Source organism: Eubalaena glacialis, chromosome 13, assembly GCF_028564815.1.
Source record: "Eubalaena glacialis isolate mEubGla1 chromosome 13, mEubGla1.1.hap2.+ XY, whole genome shotgun sequence".
In the NCBI taxonomy this organism is placed as follows: domain Eukaryota; kingdom Metazoa; phylum Chordata; class Mammalia; order Artiodactyla; family Balaenidae; genus Eubalaena; species Eubalaena glacialis.
The window spans coordinates 84,899,614-84,916,525 of record NC_083728.1 but is presented as its reverse complement, the minus strand read 5'-3'; the positions used below and the strand labels follow the sequence as shown (position 1 = coordinate 84,916,525).

At 53.9% G+C, this 16,912-nt stretch overlaps 1 protein-coding gene across 6 annotated transcripts in view; it reads left to right on the top strand.

Moving 5' to 3' along the window:
* The window catches only part of CLIP2 (CAP-Gly domain containing linker protein 2), a 78,042-nt gene that overhangs the window by 39,480 nt on the left and 21,650 nt on the right, over window positions 1-16,912 (top strand). For all 6 annotated transcript variants that reach the window (XR_009703570.1, XM_061210176.1, XM_061210175.1 and 3 more), the window contains exons 4-8: window positions 7,415-7,539; window positions 9,032-9,245; window positions 9,888-10,085; window positions 11,004-11,107; window positions 13,143-13,203. Coding sequence is in view for 5 of the 6 variants with exons in the window: in XM_061210176.1 (XP_061066159.1) it covers window positions 7,415-7,539; window positions 9,032-9,245; window positions 9,888-10,085; window positions 11,004-11,107; window positions 13,143-13,203 (702 nt within the window). In the remaining variant the exon portion in view is untranslated. The remainder of the gene's footprint in view (window positions 1-7,414; window positions 7,540-9,031; window positions 9,246-9,887; window positions 10,086-11,003; window positions 11,108-13,142; window positions 13,204-16,912) is intronic.

The window sequence follows — 16,912 nt, the reverse complement described above, 5'->3', positions numbered from 1 at the left end:
TTGCTCGTGGCTCCAAGAGGTGCCCCAGGGCCAAAGCCGCAAGGAGTGGATGTCAGTGGGGTAATGGGAGAGCTCTGACCCCCAAAGATGTCAGATGGCCCATAGGTTGCTGTGGAGGGTCAGATTCTCCAAAAGTAGGCGCCAAGGTGGGGTTTGGGGTGTTTCTTAGGGCTTTTAACTTCTGTGAAAGATTGGGCAGAGGGAGAAGTCAGACTGCTCTGCAGGCCAGACAGAGTCTCGGCCAACCTGGGGCAGCTCTGGAGCGAGATTGCCCATCACAGCGTCCCATGCTGAGCCAACGTGTCCGGGCCTTTCTGCCCCGGCCTCGCTCAGTCACCGCACGTGAGTGCCCCATCTCAGGCGAGGGGCTCCGCGCAGCAGGGCAGCAAGGGCTTCCTTGAAGCGGGTTCTGAGCGGAGCATCTCCAAGTACGTGAAGTCTCTGCCCCTTTATGTCCCTTCATGTACTGGCCACAGAAGCATCCTGAGGAGGGTGGACCAAGAAACCTTTCCAGGGAATCGCCTGTACTGCTGGCACCCTCTCCCGGCGTATCCCAAAGCTCCCTGCCGGTGCCAGCCTGGCCTTGCAGATAACCCAGAGTGTACCAGCCCGCGAGGCAGTCTGAGCAGCCCGGCCCCTCTGCACTGGGTGGGTAGGTTCTCTGCAGGCCTGTGTCCTGCCTGCTGCCCCCCTCGGCAGCTGGCCTGGGCAGTGTGGGACCAGCCTCCTGAGAGATGAGGAATGAGGTTTTCTCTCTGCAGGTGTCTCCCTCTCTCCTCAGGCCCCGGTCAAGTTCCCACCACTCTGCTGAGAACAGACACCCAGCAGGGCCATCTGTCGCGTAGAGGCTGCAAGGTGGCCTCTGGGGTGTACAGGCCTGGGCGTGAGCTCAGCTCTGCCCCCTCACAGCAGTGTCCCAGGGCAGGGTGCTGAGCCTCAGTTTCCTCGTCTTTAAAATGGGCCTGATATTCCCATTTCGTAGGATTTGTATAAATTGAATAAGGAAGGGACTTCCCTGGTGGTCCAGTGGTCAAAACTCTGAGCTTCCACTGCAGAGGACATGGGTACCATCCCTGATCGGGGGACTAAGATCCCGCATGCCATGGCGTGGCATAAATAAATAAACAAACAAATAAATAAATAGAATAAGGAAGACTCCCGGCGTGTAGTGAGCCCTCGGGAAAGGCTGGTTTTCTTTCCTTGCTCTGAGTGTTGTTTCTTCACCCCAGAGTCTTCGCAGCTGAGGGGCAAGTGCTGTGATGCCCAGTGTGAGCCTAGCTGTAGATGGGAGAGGGTTGTGAGGACCGGCCAGGGGGCATCCTGGGGGCTGCTGTCCTGGGTGCTCAGGCAGAGGGAGCTGGCGTTTGTTGGGAGCAGGGAGGGGTGAGCAGGAGGGGACTCGGTGGCCCACCGAGCACACAGGGCTGCTGGGCATCCGTGTTCAGGCTCTGCTAATGGGGGGCAGAGCCAGGTAAGGCAGGGGGCCCAGGAGGTACTAGATCTGCCTCCTGCTTCCTCTGTGTTGTCATGGGGCTTCTGGCTGGATGGCAGGGGGCAAGGGTGTGGCCTTTAGTCCTCCCATTTCCTAGAGGGGCAGGGCCTGGGAGGTCAGACTGACCCCAGGCTAGGAAGACTCCAGAATGTCTCCCTTTTTTATTTTTTTCCCTTTGGCCACACCGCACGGCATGCGGGATCCTAGTTCCCTGACCAGGGATCGAATCCGTGCTCCCTGCAGTGGAAGCGTGGATTCTTAACCACTGGACTGCCAGGGAAGTGCTGATATGTCTCCCTTTTTCCCAGGGTCACAGTCGGGGAATTCTGGCCTGAGTTTGTGCAGTAGCCTCTATCTGGCCCCTCCCACCTTTTCTTTAAAGTATCCACGTGCCTGGGAGGACAAATGACCGATTCCCCCATGTGCTGGGCTGGGGAGAGGACGGACCCGAGGCCCGCAGACCTACTTGGGGGAGTCAGCTGGGCCACTCACTACCTGCCGCTTAGCCTCTCTGACCCTCAGTCTCTTCTTCTGTAATATTCATAACCATCTTCTCTCCAAAAAATTGCCAACTCCTGCCCCTCCCCCACATTTCAGCTGTGACTCTTCTGTGCTTCCCGGGAAGAACAGGGCTGGTGTCCACCACCAAACCCGCCAGCATCTGCGCACTCTGCCTTCCCTCCAGCTGGTTTTGTCCAGTCCAGGGTCCCAACCTCCAGCTCTTGTCCGAGGCCAGCCCCTTCCACCCGCCCCCTGCAGACAGCCTCCCTCCTCCCCTGCACATTCCCCCTTTCCCGACTCTCCCCCAGCCCCTTGTCTTCCTCCTGCTATTTGCCCATTTCTCTGTCCTCCCTTCAGCTAAACCCCTTAAGAGGCCCATCCGTGACCGTGGTCTCCACCTCCTGCTCTCTCCCCATCACCAATCACTCTAGGGAACTCCCCCCCCCAAGGCCACCAGGACCCTTCACATTCCAAGTACGATGGTCAGTTCTCAGTCCTCATCTTACTTCACCTCTTAGCAGAATCGGCCACCATCTCTCCCTGCCTCCTTCTAGAAGCACTTTCTTCCCTCACCTCCTGGGATTCCACACACTCCCCTGGTTCCTCCTACCTCCCTGCTCTTCCTCTTCCCAGCATCAGGTCAGAACTCCAGCCTCAGCTTGTCTCTCCCTTGATGGAACCATCCAGGCCCGTGACTTAGGACAGTTCAAGCATATGTGGGCATCACACTGCCCAGGGTTCCATCTCCTGTCTCGTGTGTCAAGCCCTTAGTCAACATCTCCACTTAACCTGCATTAGTTTCCTATGGCTGCTGTAACAAGTACCATAAGCTGGGTGACTTAAAACATAAATGTACGCTCTCCAAGTTCTGGAGGTTGGACACTTGAAATCCCAGGTGTTGGCAGGGCCATGCTGTCTCTGAAGGATCAAGGGAAGAATCTGCTCCATACCCTTCTCTTGGGTTCTGGTGTTGCCCGCACTCCTCGGCGTTCCTTGGCTAATAGGTGCATTTCTTGCATCTCTGCCTCAGTCTTCACATGGCCTTCTTCCCTCCGTGTCTCTTCTCTTATAAGGACACCAGTCATATTGGATTAGGGCCCGCCCTAATGACCTCATCCTAACGTGATCACATCTAAAAGACCCTATTTTTATTTATGTATTTGTTTGTTTGTTTATTGGCTGTGCCACACAGCTTGCGGGATCTCAGTTCCCCAACCAGGGACTGAACCCGGGCCACGGCAGTGAAAGCCCGGAATCCTAAGCACTAGGCCACCAGGGAACTCCCATAAGAGACCCTATTTTTTAATCAGGTTACACTCATAGTCGTGGGAGTCAGGTCTTCAGCATATCTTTTTGGGGAACACAGTTCAAACTATAACACAACCAACCCCCATCCCCGACCTGCTCCCCCCGTCCTCCCCATCTCAGTAAATGGCACACGTGTGTCTCCAGCAGACCAATCCAGGAACTTGGCAGTTGGCCTTACGTCCTGTTTTTCCTCTCCTCCTGACCACGTGATTCATAATCAGGCCTCTGGTGCTGCCTCCAAAATACACCCAAATGGGTCCCCAGCCCACCACCTCTGTGGGCAGCTCCCCTCTTTCCAACAATGGAACCGCCCCCTCCTTGGTCTCCCTGCCCCCACTCAGGGCCCAACACTCCAGGAGCCCCCATCTCACGTGGGCTAAAACCCACCCAGCTTCCCATGGCCCCCAGACCCTTGTGGTCTGCCCGCCCACCCTCGTATGATCCGACTTCGCCCTCCGTCCTGGCTGCACTCGGCCACCCCGGCCTCCTTCTCTTTGCTCCCGTACCAGGCCAGTGCCTCTGCTGTGCCCTGCTGACCTCCTCCACCTGGGACTCTGACCCCAGGGCTCCCCGCAGCTCACTGCCCCGCTTCCGTTAGGCCTCTGCGCCAATGTCACCTCTTGGAGACGGGGCCCTCCGGTGCCCCGTAGGGTTCCACGTAGCCCTTGTCATCCTCCTGGAATGACAGCACTTACTCACTTACTGCTGGGCTGTCTGCTTCCCGCCCTGACGAGGAAGGTTGGGGTGTTTTGCTCACATGGCTGCACCCCCAGTGCCTGCAACGGAGCCTGGTGCCAGGAAGGCGCTCAAACCTTCCTGCTCAGTGAATGACTCACGGCCCTGCCAGGTGGTCCTGAGAGCGAGTGAGGTACCACGTGTGTGACGTCGATGCTGCAAAAGCTAGTTGAGCCCCAGATGCCCCTCACTAGCTGTTGAGATCAGCGACCGTGGACATGGTCAGGGAGGATCACCGAGAGGGGCTGCTCACCTCTGTCTCCTCATCTCCCTGAAGGTGGCCCAATGCCACCACTCACCTGCCCGTCTCTCCCGGGCAGCCTCTTTCCTGCCAGGACCCCCTCCTTCCCCGCTTGCTCTGCTCTTCCGCCACAGCGGCCCGGCAGGTGCTGCTCCAGGCCTTGGAAATGAGCCCCTCACTGGACCCTCACGGCTGCCCTGTGAGATGGGGGGACTTGCCCCAGCCTCCTGATCGCAGAGCTGTCTGTCCTTGTGGGCGAGACGCATGGGTTTATTTTAAACGAGGCACCTATTTTAACTTCCTCAGAGGAAAATCCAGGAGAAACAGATAAATTCAGTCTGCCCACCTCCCTTGTTTTATGAGACCCGGGATGTAGTCGGTGTTTGGCCCAGGCCAGCGGGGACTCCAGCCTCACAGATAACCCTCAGGTGCTGGAAAAGGAGCGGGTGGGGCTCATCCCTCCGGAGACTGGGGCCCAGCCTGCCCCCCAGTGGGGGTGTGGGGAGGGACAGTCCCTTAGTGGAACTACAGGGACTCTGGTGCATTGCTGGGGAGGGCCAGGATGCAAAATGCACAGGCACTTAGGAAGACAGTTTGGCCACTTCTTACAAAACTAAACATACTCCCACCATATGATTCAGCAATCCTGCTCCTTGGTACTTACGCAAATGAGTTGACATATCTGCATGAAAACCTGCACACAAATATTTCTAGCAACTTTATTCCTAGTTACTAAAACTTGGAAGCAACCGAGATGTTCTTCAGTAGGTGAATAGATAAATAAACTAAGGTGCATCCAGACAGTGGAGTGTTACCCAAGGCTAAAAAGAAATGAGCTGTCAAGCCATGAAAAGACATTCAGGAACCTTAAATGCATAGTATTAAGTGACTGAAGCCAGTGGGAAAATGCCACGTACTATATGATTCCAACTGAATGACATTCTGGAAAAGACAAAACTTTGGGGACAGTTTTGATCAACCAACAGTTTTGATCAACCAACCAACCAAAAGATCGTTGGTTACCATGGGGTGGGGGAGGGAGGGATAAATAGGTAGAACACAGTATTTTTAGGGCAGTGAAACTATTCTGTATGATACTGTAATGGTGGGTACGAGTCATTATATATATTTCTCAAAATCCATAGAATGTACAACACCAAGAGTGAACCCTAATGTAAACTATGGACTTTAGTTAATAACAATTTGTTGGCTCACCATTGTAATAAATGCACCCCACTGATGCAGGATGTTAATAAGAGGGGAAACTGTAGGGGCGAGAGGTGAGGGGATATATGGGAATTCTCTGTATTTTCTGCTCAAATTTTCCAGAAACCTAAAATATCTCTATAAAACAAAGTCTATTAGGGACTTCCTTGGTGGTCCAGTGGTTAAGAATCCGCCTTTCAATGCAGGGGGTGCGGGTTTGATCCCTGGTCTGGGAGCTAAGATCCCACATGCCTCGGGGCCAAAAAACCAAAACATAAAACAGAAACAATATTGTAACAAATTCAATAAAGACTTTAAAAAAAATGGTCCACATCAAAAAATCTTAAAAAAAAAAAAAAAGAGAATCCGCCTTCCAATGCAGAGGAGACGGGTTCGATCCCTGGTGGGGGAACTAAGATCCCACATGCTGCAGGGCAACTAAGCTTACACACCACAACTCACAAAGGGGCTCTGGAGATTTAGGCAGTTGAAAGAGTTTAGGTTAAATTAGTGTAAGGGCCATAAAAACTAGGCAAACAATCATAAAAGACAGTTGTTATCTGTAGGGAAAAATTAGTGCTGGGAGGGAAAATTATCTGCATCTGCCCGTCCACGTCTGTGAGTAGTGTTTGCTTAGTCCCAGCACCGTCAACCTGGAGACTGATCAAAATGAAGCCATCACTGCGTGGCAGGGGTAGAAACCCAGTAGGGGTGTGTGCAGCCTGGTGCTGGGGAGGGAACGCCTCCCCTTCCCCGATGAGACGTAGATGGATGTCACCCCCAAATTGAAAAATTGACAAGTAGCAATATTAGCATGTCATTTAGAAGTATGGAGGTCAACACCAAAAAGCTTCATCTTAAAGAGTGAAAGTGCTTCTGGGGAGAGATGGAGAAACTTACAGGGTTTTTTAAGGCTTTGGAAGTATATATATGTATATATATATATATATGTATATGTATGTATATATATATATATATAAATAAAACTTTATGTATATATATAACTTGAAAGTTTTTAAAATCATTGTTACTGTAATATTCCTGATTATTGGCCTGTCCTGTGAGTTTTTTTAATTGTGGTAAGATACAAGTAACATACCATTTACCTTCTTAACCATTTTTGAGCTTACAATTCACTAGTAGTAAGTATTTTCACATTGTTGTGCAACAGATCTTTTTCATCTTGCGAAACTGAAACTGTATTCCCATTAAACAACAACTCCCCACTTCCCTTCCTGCCCAGCTCCTGGCAACCCCCATTCAAACCATTCTTTTTTTCCTTTTGGCAGTGCAGCTCAGCTTGTGGGATCTCAGTTCCCTGATCAGGGATTGAACCCAGGCCCTCGGCTATGAAAGCGTGGAGTCCCAACCACTGGACAGCCAGGGAATTCCCTAAACCTTTTTTTTTTTTTTTAACATCTTTATTGAAGTATAATTGCTTTACAGTGGTGTGTTAGTTTCTGCTTTATAACAAAGTGAATCAGCTATACATATACATATATCCCCCATCTCCTCCCTCTTGCGTCTCCCTCCCACCCCCAAACCATTTTTAAGGATAACATTTATTGAGACTCTAGTATGCTCCAGACACTGCACATTTCGTACTTAATCCTCACAAAAGCCATTTTGACAGATGAAGATGCTGGAGCTCAGAGAGGTTAGGTAACTTGCCCAAGCTCACACAGCTTGTAAGTGGCAGAGTTTGAATGCAGGTCTGTCTTTCTGACTCCAGAGCTCTTGCTCGGGACAGCCCTGGGAAGCACTGTTTATACCTGTACCCCTCCCAACTGTCCTTGGGCCTCCCCCTCATCTCCCCTGGCCCTTGCACACTGGAAGGGAGGGGTGGAATGAGCCCAGGCACCTGGGTGCCTGTGCCATCTCTGCAGTTTCCACTGCATCCTCTGGACCTGAGTCTCTATGTGTGCCTATAGGTTGGTGGGACGAAGACTGGCGTGGTACGGTACGTCGGGGAGACAGACTTTGCCAAGGGCGAGTGGTGTGGCGTGGAGCTGGACGAGCCCCTTGGGAAGAACGATGGGGCAGTGGCGGGCACCAGGTATGGCGGGGAGGGAGGAAGGGAGTCCTCTTCTCCTGGGGTGGGTGCAGGGGTCAGGGTTGGGGCATCTGAGAATGCCAGTGTTGAGCATCTGGGTGACTGTGCCAGACACCATGTATAGATGCTACCACCTCCCTTCTGTCGTAGCAGCTCACAGAAGCAGGTGGTGGGAATATCACCCCATTTTACAGATCAGAGAACCAAGGCCAGAGAGGTCATTGCTCAAGGTCACACAGAGAGTCACGAGTAAGCACTAGGAGTGTCATCTGTCCCTGGGTTCCCCTCCCCCTGCCACCCATGACTAAGTGAGGTGGGAGCACCAGAAAAGGAGAGGCAGGGGTCCTGCCTTCTGAGAGTTGCCCTGGGTGACACAGGAAATAATCAGACAGTGCCTGGTGCTGTACAGCCAAGGTTAGGGTCACAGCTGGGTCCCAGGTTTCTCAGCATCTCTGATTAAAGGGAATTGACTGCCAGGAATGCTGGGTCGAGAGGGTCTAAGGCCATGCCTGGGCCCTTTGAGGGTGGGGGGGGGTGATGCTATGGTTGAGCAGCGTCAGGGGTGTGGGGCTAAGGCAAGGTGGCCCGCGAGCCTGTGTTGGCTGTCCCTGGGCTAGGTTCTGTCATCCAGGTGAGGCTGTGACAGCTCTGAGAAGGAAGGTGTGCTAGGCTGGGGGTTAGGCTGCACAAAGACCTGAATGTGGGAAGAGGCAGGGTGGGGTGGCAGTTTCAAGGTGAACAGGAAACTGGACAGAACTAGGTCCCTGGTTCCACGTGGAATCCATGGCTAGAGGTTTTGAGAGAAGATGATCCAGAGTTCCATGACAACACTTGCCTTCCTGTTTTCAAGACGGATGTTTCTCTCAACTTACTCTTGCTTTCAGAATTCAGGGGCAGGTTGGGCAGCATCCCTCACCCCACCCCTAAGGTGCCTCCTTCCGGCTTCTGCTTCTCCATTCGGGGGCTTCATGGGCAGAGAGCCTTGGGGTTGGGGGTGGTCCAGGGGCAGCCATGAGAGTGGGGCTGCAGATATGGCTGGGGACCTCTGACTGATGTGTGGGACCCAAAGCATAGTGGGCTTTGGAGTCCACTGGGTCCAGTCTCAGCTTTGCCATTTAACCAGCTGTGTGACTGTGGGCAGGTTACTTAACCTCTCTGAGCCTAAATCTCATCTGTGAACTATGGATAACAATAGAGTGGTTGGGGGATCAAAATGAGCATTTATGTAAAGGGACTGGCATAGAGCAGGTGCTCGGTAATTGTTATTTCCCCATCTCCCAGAAATATGCCCAACTGCTGTTCATGGCTATACAGAATATCAGGCCCTGCTCACCTCTATTCCCTTTCTGGGAGTCCTGTCTATCAGTCTTAGGGTGTGGGTGATGGGTCCCCCAGGAGAAGCCTCTCTCTGCTGGGCTCTGAAGAGGTAGGGGAGGCAGGCCAGGCTGTAGGCTGTGGGGCCGTGACAGCAGCATGGTCTCTCCTACCTCTCCAGGTACTTCCAGTGCCCGCCCAAGTTTGGCCTCTTCGCGCCCATCCACAAGGTAATCCGCATCGGCTTCCCATCCACCAGCCCAGCCAAGGCCAAGAAGACCAAGCGCATGGCCATGGGAGTCTCGGCACTGACCCACAGTCCCAGCAGTTCCTCCATCAGCTCCGTCAGCTCTGTGGCCTCCTCCGTGGGGGGCCGGCCCAGCCGCAGTGGCCTGGTGAGGGATACCCTGGTGTGTGTATGGGGGTGGGGTGGGGACAGAGAGACCCAGTTGTCCCCTGACTTGCTCTGGTTCCAGGCATCCGTCAGTTTGGAGTTTTTGAATAAAGATGAAAGTGTATATTTTTTTAACAGAGAAATTGACCCATTTACATTTATTGTTATTTTTATATTACCGATTTGTCAGTAGCTTAAGCCCTTCCCTGGGAGTTAAAGAGGGTCATACAGAGGCAGGGCAGGTAATACAGGTGCACGCAGGTTATACAGGTGCAGGGCAGGTGCTTTAGAAAGGCTGGCACAGCCACCTTGGGTGAGGAGGGAAGGTGAGGTTGCCCTTTCAGCAGAGCTCTGTCTACACGGGCGGTTCCTCCTAGTCCAGGAGAAGGTGGCCCAGGTGAGGGAGCCCACCATGAGGCGGACCCCCAGGGGCTGTGACTCTCCTGGGAGCAGGGAGTTCCCTGGGTTGCAAACATCGTGATTCCCTTTACATACCTAGGCAGAGTGTCTAGGGCCCTGGGAGGGGGAGGAACCGAACCCCAGCAGTTGAGGCACTTGGGGCCGCCACTTGCTGGGTAGTGGTGGGTTGCCTGGACGGTGATCCACATCCCTGAGTCCTGCCTGCACCCACGCCTTCCTGCAGCTCACGGAGACCTCTTCGCGCTATGCCCGCAAGATCTCGGGCACGACTGCCTTGCAAGAGGCGCTGAAGGAGAAACAGCAGCACATAGAGCAGTTGCTGGCTGAACGGGACCTGGAGCGGGCCGAGGTGGCCAAGGCCACGAGCCACATCTGTGAGGTGGAGAAGGAGATCGCCCTGCTCAAGGCACAGCATGAGCAGGTGGGTGGGCAGGCAGGGCCATGGAGCACCCAGAGGGCACCAGCGGTCTCCTCGGGCCAGTCTTGTCCCTCAGTCACGCTCAGTGAGGAGAACTTGGGGTGTGCAGAGAAAACTGAGATGCATGTTACCAACACTCCTCATCCTCCTGGTGAATTTCCTTCCAATGGTAGGTCCACATTCTACCTCCAGAACCTCGATACAAACTTGCGTATCCTGCTTTTTCCTACCTCCTATAGTGCGAGCATGATTTCTAGGTCATGGAAAATTCTTCCCCGTTTGAACGACTGCATTGCCGTCTGTCACGGGCTTGTCCTTACTGACGTGGCCTGTCCCCTGCTGGTGTTTAGGTTGTTTTCCAATTCCTCACTTTTTCTAAATAATACTGATGTAAACATTTTTGGGGTACATCTGTCCACATTTCAGATTATGCTTTCGAGCAGATTCCTGGGTTGGGTTTCAGGGAAGGAAGTCCTCGCCCATAGCCTTGACTCTGCTGCTGTCATGTGTGTACTCTTCCCTGATGCTTGTTCCCCACATGGGAGCTCCCTCCTAGGCCCCTGTCCCCATTTGGAGCCTGGCTCACTCTTCCCTCGGCTTCTGGAATTTTTAAGGCCAAGCTCACGTGTGTGCCGTGACAGGGGCCTTGACAAGACAATAGGTCTTAGGCCCTCAAGGGCTGAGGGAGGTGGCAGGTACTGGGGGCAGGTGGACCTGAGATTCCCGTTCCTAGCACTCAGCCAGCCCTCTTCCCTCACATCTAGGTCCATGGTTCCGGTCAGACTAGGGCTGGCAGGGGAGTAGGGGTGGCTGAGTTCCAGGCCTGGCTCCTCGCACCACCTCCACACCCACCCCTCCCCCACCTGGCTCCCGGTCCCCAGGCGGAGGCTGACCCTGTCCTGGCCCTCGCTCGGGGCCCAGTATGTTGCAGAGGCAGAGGAGAAGCTGCAGCGGGCCCGGCTGCTGGTGGAGAGCGTGCGGAAAGAGAAGGTGGACCTGTCCAACCAGCTGGAGGAGGAGAGGAGGTAGGTGTCACTCCTGTCCTGGTCCTGGGGGGACACTTTCCCAGAGCCTCATTAAGGATGACCAGGAAAAGCAAGGCTCAGGACCAGCAGGCACAAACCCCGCCTCCAGCACGTACTGGCTGTGTCACCTGGGCTGGTGACATGAGCTCTGCGGGCCTTAGTCCTCTCATCTGCAAAGTGGGGTGATGATCCCCATCTCTGCAGGCTGTTGGGAGGACTTACAAGATAACTCCAGTAAAGCACCCAGCATGACACTGAGCACATGGGAGATACTACATACGTCACTGTTTTCCTTCCTGACATGGGGTTCACCGTTCCTGCCCTGCCCAGCTCATGCAGCATCATGAGAACGCCCAGATGGGCGGGGGGACCTCTCACTAGGGAGACGTGCATCCGATGTCCCCACCCCGTGACCCAGTTCAGCGCAGGGAACACCCCTTCTGCATCAGGTCCCTCGCGTGGAGCTCACAGCCCGGGTCCTGAAGCTTCATTCCCATTTCATGTGTCAGGAAACCGAGGCTCAGAGAAGCAGTAGGAAAAGGCCCCTGGAAACACCTTGCCCCTGGGGCTCAGCCCCGGGGCTGGGAGCTTTACCTGCTCTGTCTCCCTTTGCCTTACAATTAGCCCAGGAGGCAGGTATTGCCCCCCAGGTCACAGATGATAAAACTGAGGCTCAGAGCAGGGAAGGGACTTGCCTGAGGTCACCAGCCTGTTAGTGGTGCCACTGGCTCTTTCTGTCCTGCCAGTGGCAAGTGGGAGTTGTGTTCCCTCTGTGTGGGGACTCTGGCCTGACTTGGTCCTGGGTCACCTGGTGGGGCTCAGAGCTGACTAGGGCCTGACAAGGGTTTCCCTCTGCCCAGAAGCCTCTCTTTGTCTCCTAGCTGCTGACACACAGATTTCTGCAGCTTCCTCTGCTCCCCTGCACAGCAGCACCTCCCAGACCCAGCCCTCCACCTCCCCCAGCTTGGGTCTGGTTTTGGGCTTTCAGCTGAGGCATGTGCTCCACGGGCTGTTGTTACTGTCTGACTTGGGGACAGGAGGGCTTATTTATATCTGCCTGAGAGGGTCAGTGGGGCCCACGCATCTGGTTCCCATGGCAACGTGCCTGATGCCAACAAACAAAAACAGATCTTTGAGATGTCGTGGGAGTTGTGTTCAGGGAGGCCTGGGTGCAAGTCCCAGCATTGCCCTGCACTTGCTGTGTGACCTTGGGCAGGCCACTGGCCCTTTCTGGGCCTTAGTTTCATCCTCTGTGTGCTGGGAGCTGTCACGAGGCCCCAGGAGTAGCAGCTTTGTGAGCTGTAATGTGCCTGTGTCTCTTCCCTGTGCTCTCTTGGGGGTGGGTGGGTGTGTCTCCTTGAGGGTGGGCCCCACACCTGCAGCAGGGCGTTGGGAGCCCTCCACATCAGGGAGCAGCCCAAGCAGTGGGGGCTGGGACTCTGGGCCCTGATTTTGAGGGGAGGGAATGAGAATGGGGTCAGTAGGGGAAGAAGCCCACCTTGCCTCCTTCCCCACAGACTGTTCCATGTGGCATGTCTGTTCCCTGCTGTGATGAAAACAGAGCTGTTAGTGCCTCCATTTACTATCCATTCTGTCATTTATTTCCACAACCACCCTAGGGGGGAAGGATGCTGCATTAAACATTCCTATTTTATATATATATATATATATATATATATATATGTGTGTGTGTGTGTGTGTGTGTGTGTGTGTGTGTATATATATATTTTTTTTTTTTTTTTTTTTTTTTTTTGCAGAAGGAAGGATTTATTTCTTGCAGCAAATAAGGAGAACGCTGGGGATCTTTCCCAAAGCAGTGTCTATTTTAGAGAAGCCAGTGTTCTCTGTGTAGAGCATGGATCAGGAAATTGGGAGGGCTGAATGTTTCCAGGAACTTGGGGCTCTGGGCAGTGTCTTCTGCATAATCTGAGTGTGGACTTTGGGCCCCCTGTGGCCTTGGCTCTCTCTGCCATGGCTGACTTGGCAAAGCCCACCCCTCTGGGTGAAGCTCACTCAGACCCCTCTCCCCCTGCAGGAAGGTGGAGGACCTGCAGTTCCGAGTGGAGGAGGAGTCCATCACCAAGGGAGACCTGGAGGTAATGGTCAAAGGCCCCCCCACCCCAGGTTTGCACCCCAGTCCCAGCCCTCGAAGGGCAAATGGCCATGAGGTCTAGGCAGCAACTCTGGGCCCCCTGGGAGGGAGCAGGGGGTATTGCAAGGGAGAAATGGGGAAGGGTCAAAGATCATACCCTGGGGGGGGGGGCGAGTGGCGGTCATGAGAGACTCAGGTGTCAGAAGTGGGAATGGCTCAGCTCCAGGAACCCCAGAGGGGCCATGCTTCCTGTGTCAGCAGCTGGGTGGAATGGACCCAAGGCATCCACAGAGCTGGGCCTGAGGACATAGTGGCCAGGCTCCCCTGTCCCTTCTTTCTTGGGCAGTAGCCCTAAAGGTGTTCTCTGGGCCCTTTGTTCGTCTTGAATTCCACATAAAATTTTGGCTGGAAGTAGCTTGTGGTTGAATCACAGAATTTATAGACGGGAAAACAGGCTCAGAAAGGCAAAGAGACCCTCCCAGTCATGGAGCAAGTCAGCAGCCAGTGGGACCAGGACCCAGGACTCCTGACTCCTGCATCCAGCCCGTAAGAATGGCCAGTTACAGCGCCTCCTCAGTTATAGCACCTGGACGAGGGGTCTGGACCTTTTCACTCTCACTCTCCAATCCAACCACCCTTTCTGAGCTGAGGGATGGAGGATGCTCACATCCATTAGTAAAGCACTTAAGGATCCCTGCCCCCCAAGACAAACACCAGCCCTCCTCACCAAATCATTTGGAGGCCACGGGGCTCACTAGGCCTGCTCACAGTTGGGTGGGCAGCAGTGCCTTTCCACTGAGACCCTTCCTGCTCCCTGGGAGGTGACAAAAGACAAGGACTCCCAGAACCGTCAGATGGGGTAGGGGGCAGTCAGTTCAGTCCCTCTCCACACTCTGGTCCTGGCCCTAACTGGCCTTGGGCAGCCTCTTCCTTTCCCTGGGCCTCTGTTTGCTCCTCTATAAAATGAGGAGGTTGAACTAGGTCAGTGATTCTCAAACTTGAGAATTCATCACCTAGAGGGTGTGTTCAGACACGAAATTCTGGGCCCTGGCCTGAGTGGCCGTTCGGTAGGTCTGGGTGGGCCCCGAGAATCTGCATTTCTAACAAGTTGCCAGGTGATGCTGGTCTGGGGACCATGCTTTGGGAATCACTGCACTAGATCATGTCTGAGCTCCAATGGGAAATTACAGTTTCTGATTTTGTGAAAAAGCCGTGTTAAGACCCCTATGACTTCCATTGTCCAGCAAAATTGTGCATATGGCTGTCCTGTCCCTGGATGACCACGGCTCGGGGAGGGACATGTGTGATCTAGGGTCACTGACAGCTGCCCCTGTTGGGGCAGGTTTTGCTGCCTGAGCTTAAAGGATGGATACTGGGGCACAACCTGGTGTAGGAACCCCAGCCTGGTATCAGGGTGTTCCAGTGTAAGTTTCCGTCTTAGCCAAGGGGGCAGGTCATGTGGTTATGTTTAGCAGGCTCTCTTGCTGGGCGGCTGCCCTCCTGCAGAGGCTGGGTGGGGGCGGGGGGGCTTCTGGGTTGCAAAGAACAGAGACCCCTCCTGCTAACTCCAGTCATCCGGGGGTTACTGAAAGGCTGCAGGGAAGTCTCACAGCCCCAGTGGCAGGCAGTTCAGGGAACCGGAAGGAGGAACAGCATCAGAAATGGAGCCTATTCTCCCCCATTGAGGGGCCTCCCTCTTCTCATGACTCATGGTCAGTCTGTCTGTCTGTCACCGTGTCTGCAAGTCTCTTGGTACATCTGCTCCCTTCTCCCTGACACCCATCCTCCTGGATCCGCCCAGGCTCCAGCACCCACTGTCTCCCAGCTGTCCTCTTGGGAGAATCTGGTTGGCCCCAGGCTAGCCAATGGGCTGGCTGGCTTTGGATCAGGTGTCCAGCCCAGATCCAATCAGCCCTGGCTGGGAGAGGCATGGGGGTGGGACAGACAGTGACAGACAGCTAATTCAGTCCAAGGGCAGTGGAGCCCCATTGCTGCTGTTTTTATTGTGACTATATTCATGGCAACCAGAAGGCAAAAGTCCCTCTCATCCTCACCTGTCTTAAAAGTCAAAAATAAAACCCAGAATACATCCTTGAGCTTCTGGTCCCCCTCCAGCTATGTCGCCCCAGTTCTCTGCTTGTCCTTCTCCTGTCCTTACTCCCCCAGCTACCCAAGGTGCCCCATTCCAACCTCTCACCTCCTTCCTGACCTTGAATGTTGGCCTGTCCAGGGGCTCAGTCTCAGTCTACACTCTCCCTGAGAGCGTCCAGTCTGTGGCATTAAATGCCTTTTATAAGCCCATGATTCCCTTGGTCCTCCCCTGAGCTCCGCGCCAGTATACCCACTGGACATCCGCACCAGGAAGAGCAAGTGACGGCTACTTGTAATAGTTCCTGGGCCTTCAGGAAAAAACTACCACAATTCAGTGGCTTCAAACAACACACATTTATGCTCTCACAGTGCTGGAGGCCGGAAGTCTGAAATCAAGGTGTGGACGGGGTCAGTTCCATGCCTCTCTCCCAGCTCTGGTAGGATGGCTGGCAGCCACTGGTGTTCCTCGGCTTGTCGCCGCATCACTGCCTCTGTCGTCACGTGGCCTTCCTCCCTGTGTGTTCCTGTGTCTCTTCACGTGACCTTCTTATAAGGACACTAGTCATCAGACCCACCTTAACCCAGTATGACTTCATCGCAACTACTTACACGTGCAAGACCCTATTCAAAACGAGGTCACAGTCTGAGGTTCCAGGTGGACATGAAATTTGGGGAGATGCTCTTCAGCCCAGGACAGCACCCCCCACGTGTAATGTGTCCCAAACAGATCTCTCCATTTGTTCCTGCCTCCCCTTCACCCCGCGCCCCCCTTATCCTTCCCATCTCAGTAATTAGCCCCACAATCCCCACGGTTGCTCAGGCCCCGCAGCTAAAATTCATCTTGAACCTTCTCGTTCCCTCATCCTTCCATCAGAAACCCACTTGACCTTGCCTCCAAAATTGTCTTCATCCCCGCCGCCACCTTCCTGGACCAGGTCACAGTGGGTGACCTGAGACAAGTTACCCCTCTGTTTGGCCCCTCTGTTTCCTCTCTTGTTCCACACTGAAGCCAGATAGCCTTCAAAAAGAATCTTTAAAATTTTTTAACGTTGGAAAAATTTTTAACATAAGTAGAGAGGATGGTATGATGCACTTCCATTTACCCATCGCCCAGCTTCAACGATGATCAACTCCTGGCCACTCTTGTTTCACCGCCATCCACAGCCCTCTCTCAGGTTATTCTGAAGCAAACTGCAGATATCATATGACCAAATCTCTTGAAAACATAAATCAGATCCTGCCCCTTCCCTGCTCACACATCTGGTGACGCTACTCTAGATAAAAGCCGGGCTCTGTAGCCCAGGGGCGACCCTGGGGATCCAGCCCTGCTCCAGGTATGTGGGGCTCCTGTCTGAGCTAGAACACCCCATGCTCTGTCTGAGCTTCTGCACGGGCTGGTTCCTCTGCCTGAAACACTCGTTTCTCCTCCACCCCTGCCCTGGTCAGCCGGTTCCTGCTTTTCCTGCAGGTCTCCCCTTAAATTATATTTCTCAGAGAGGCCCTCTCTGCCTCCTTGATTTTGCCTCATCCTTCTTGCTCTGTTCCTAGGCCAAGTCACAGTCTGAAATGATCCTCACTGGTCATGTATTGTTTGCATCCCTCCCCAGGATGTAAGCCCCTTG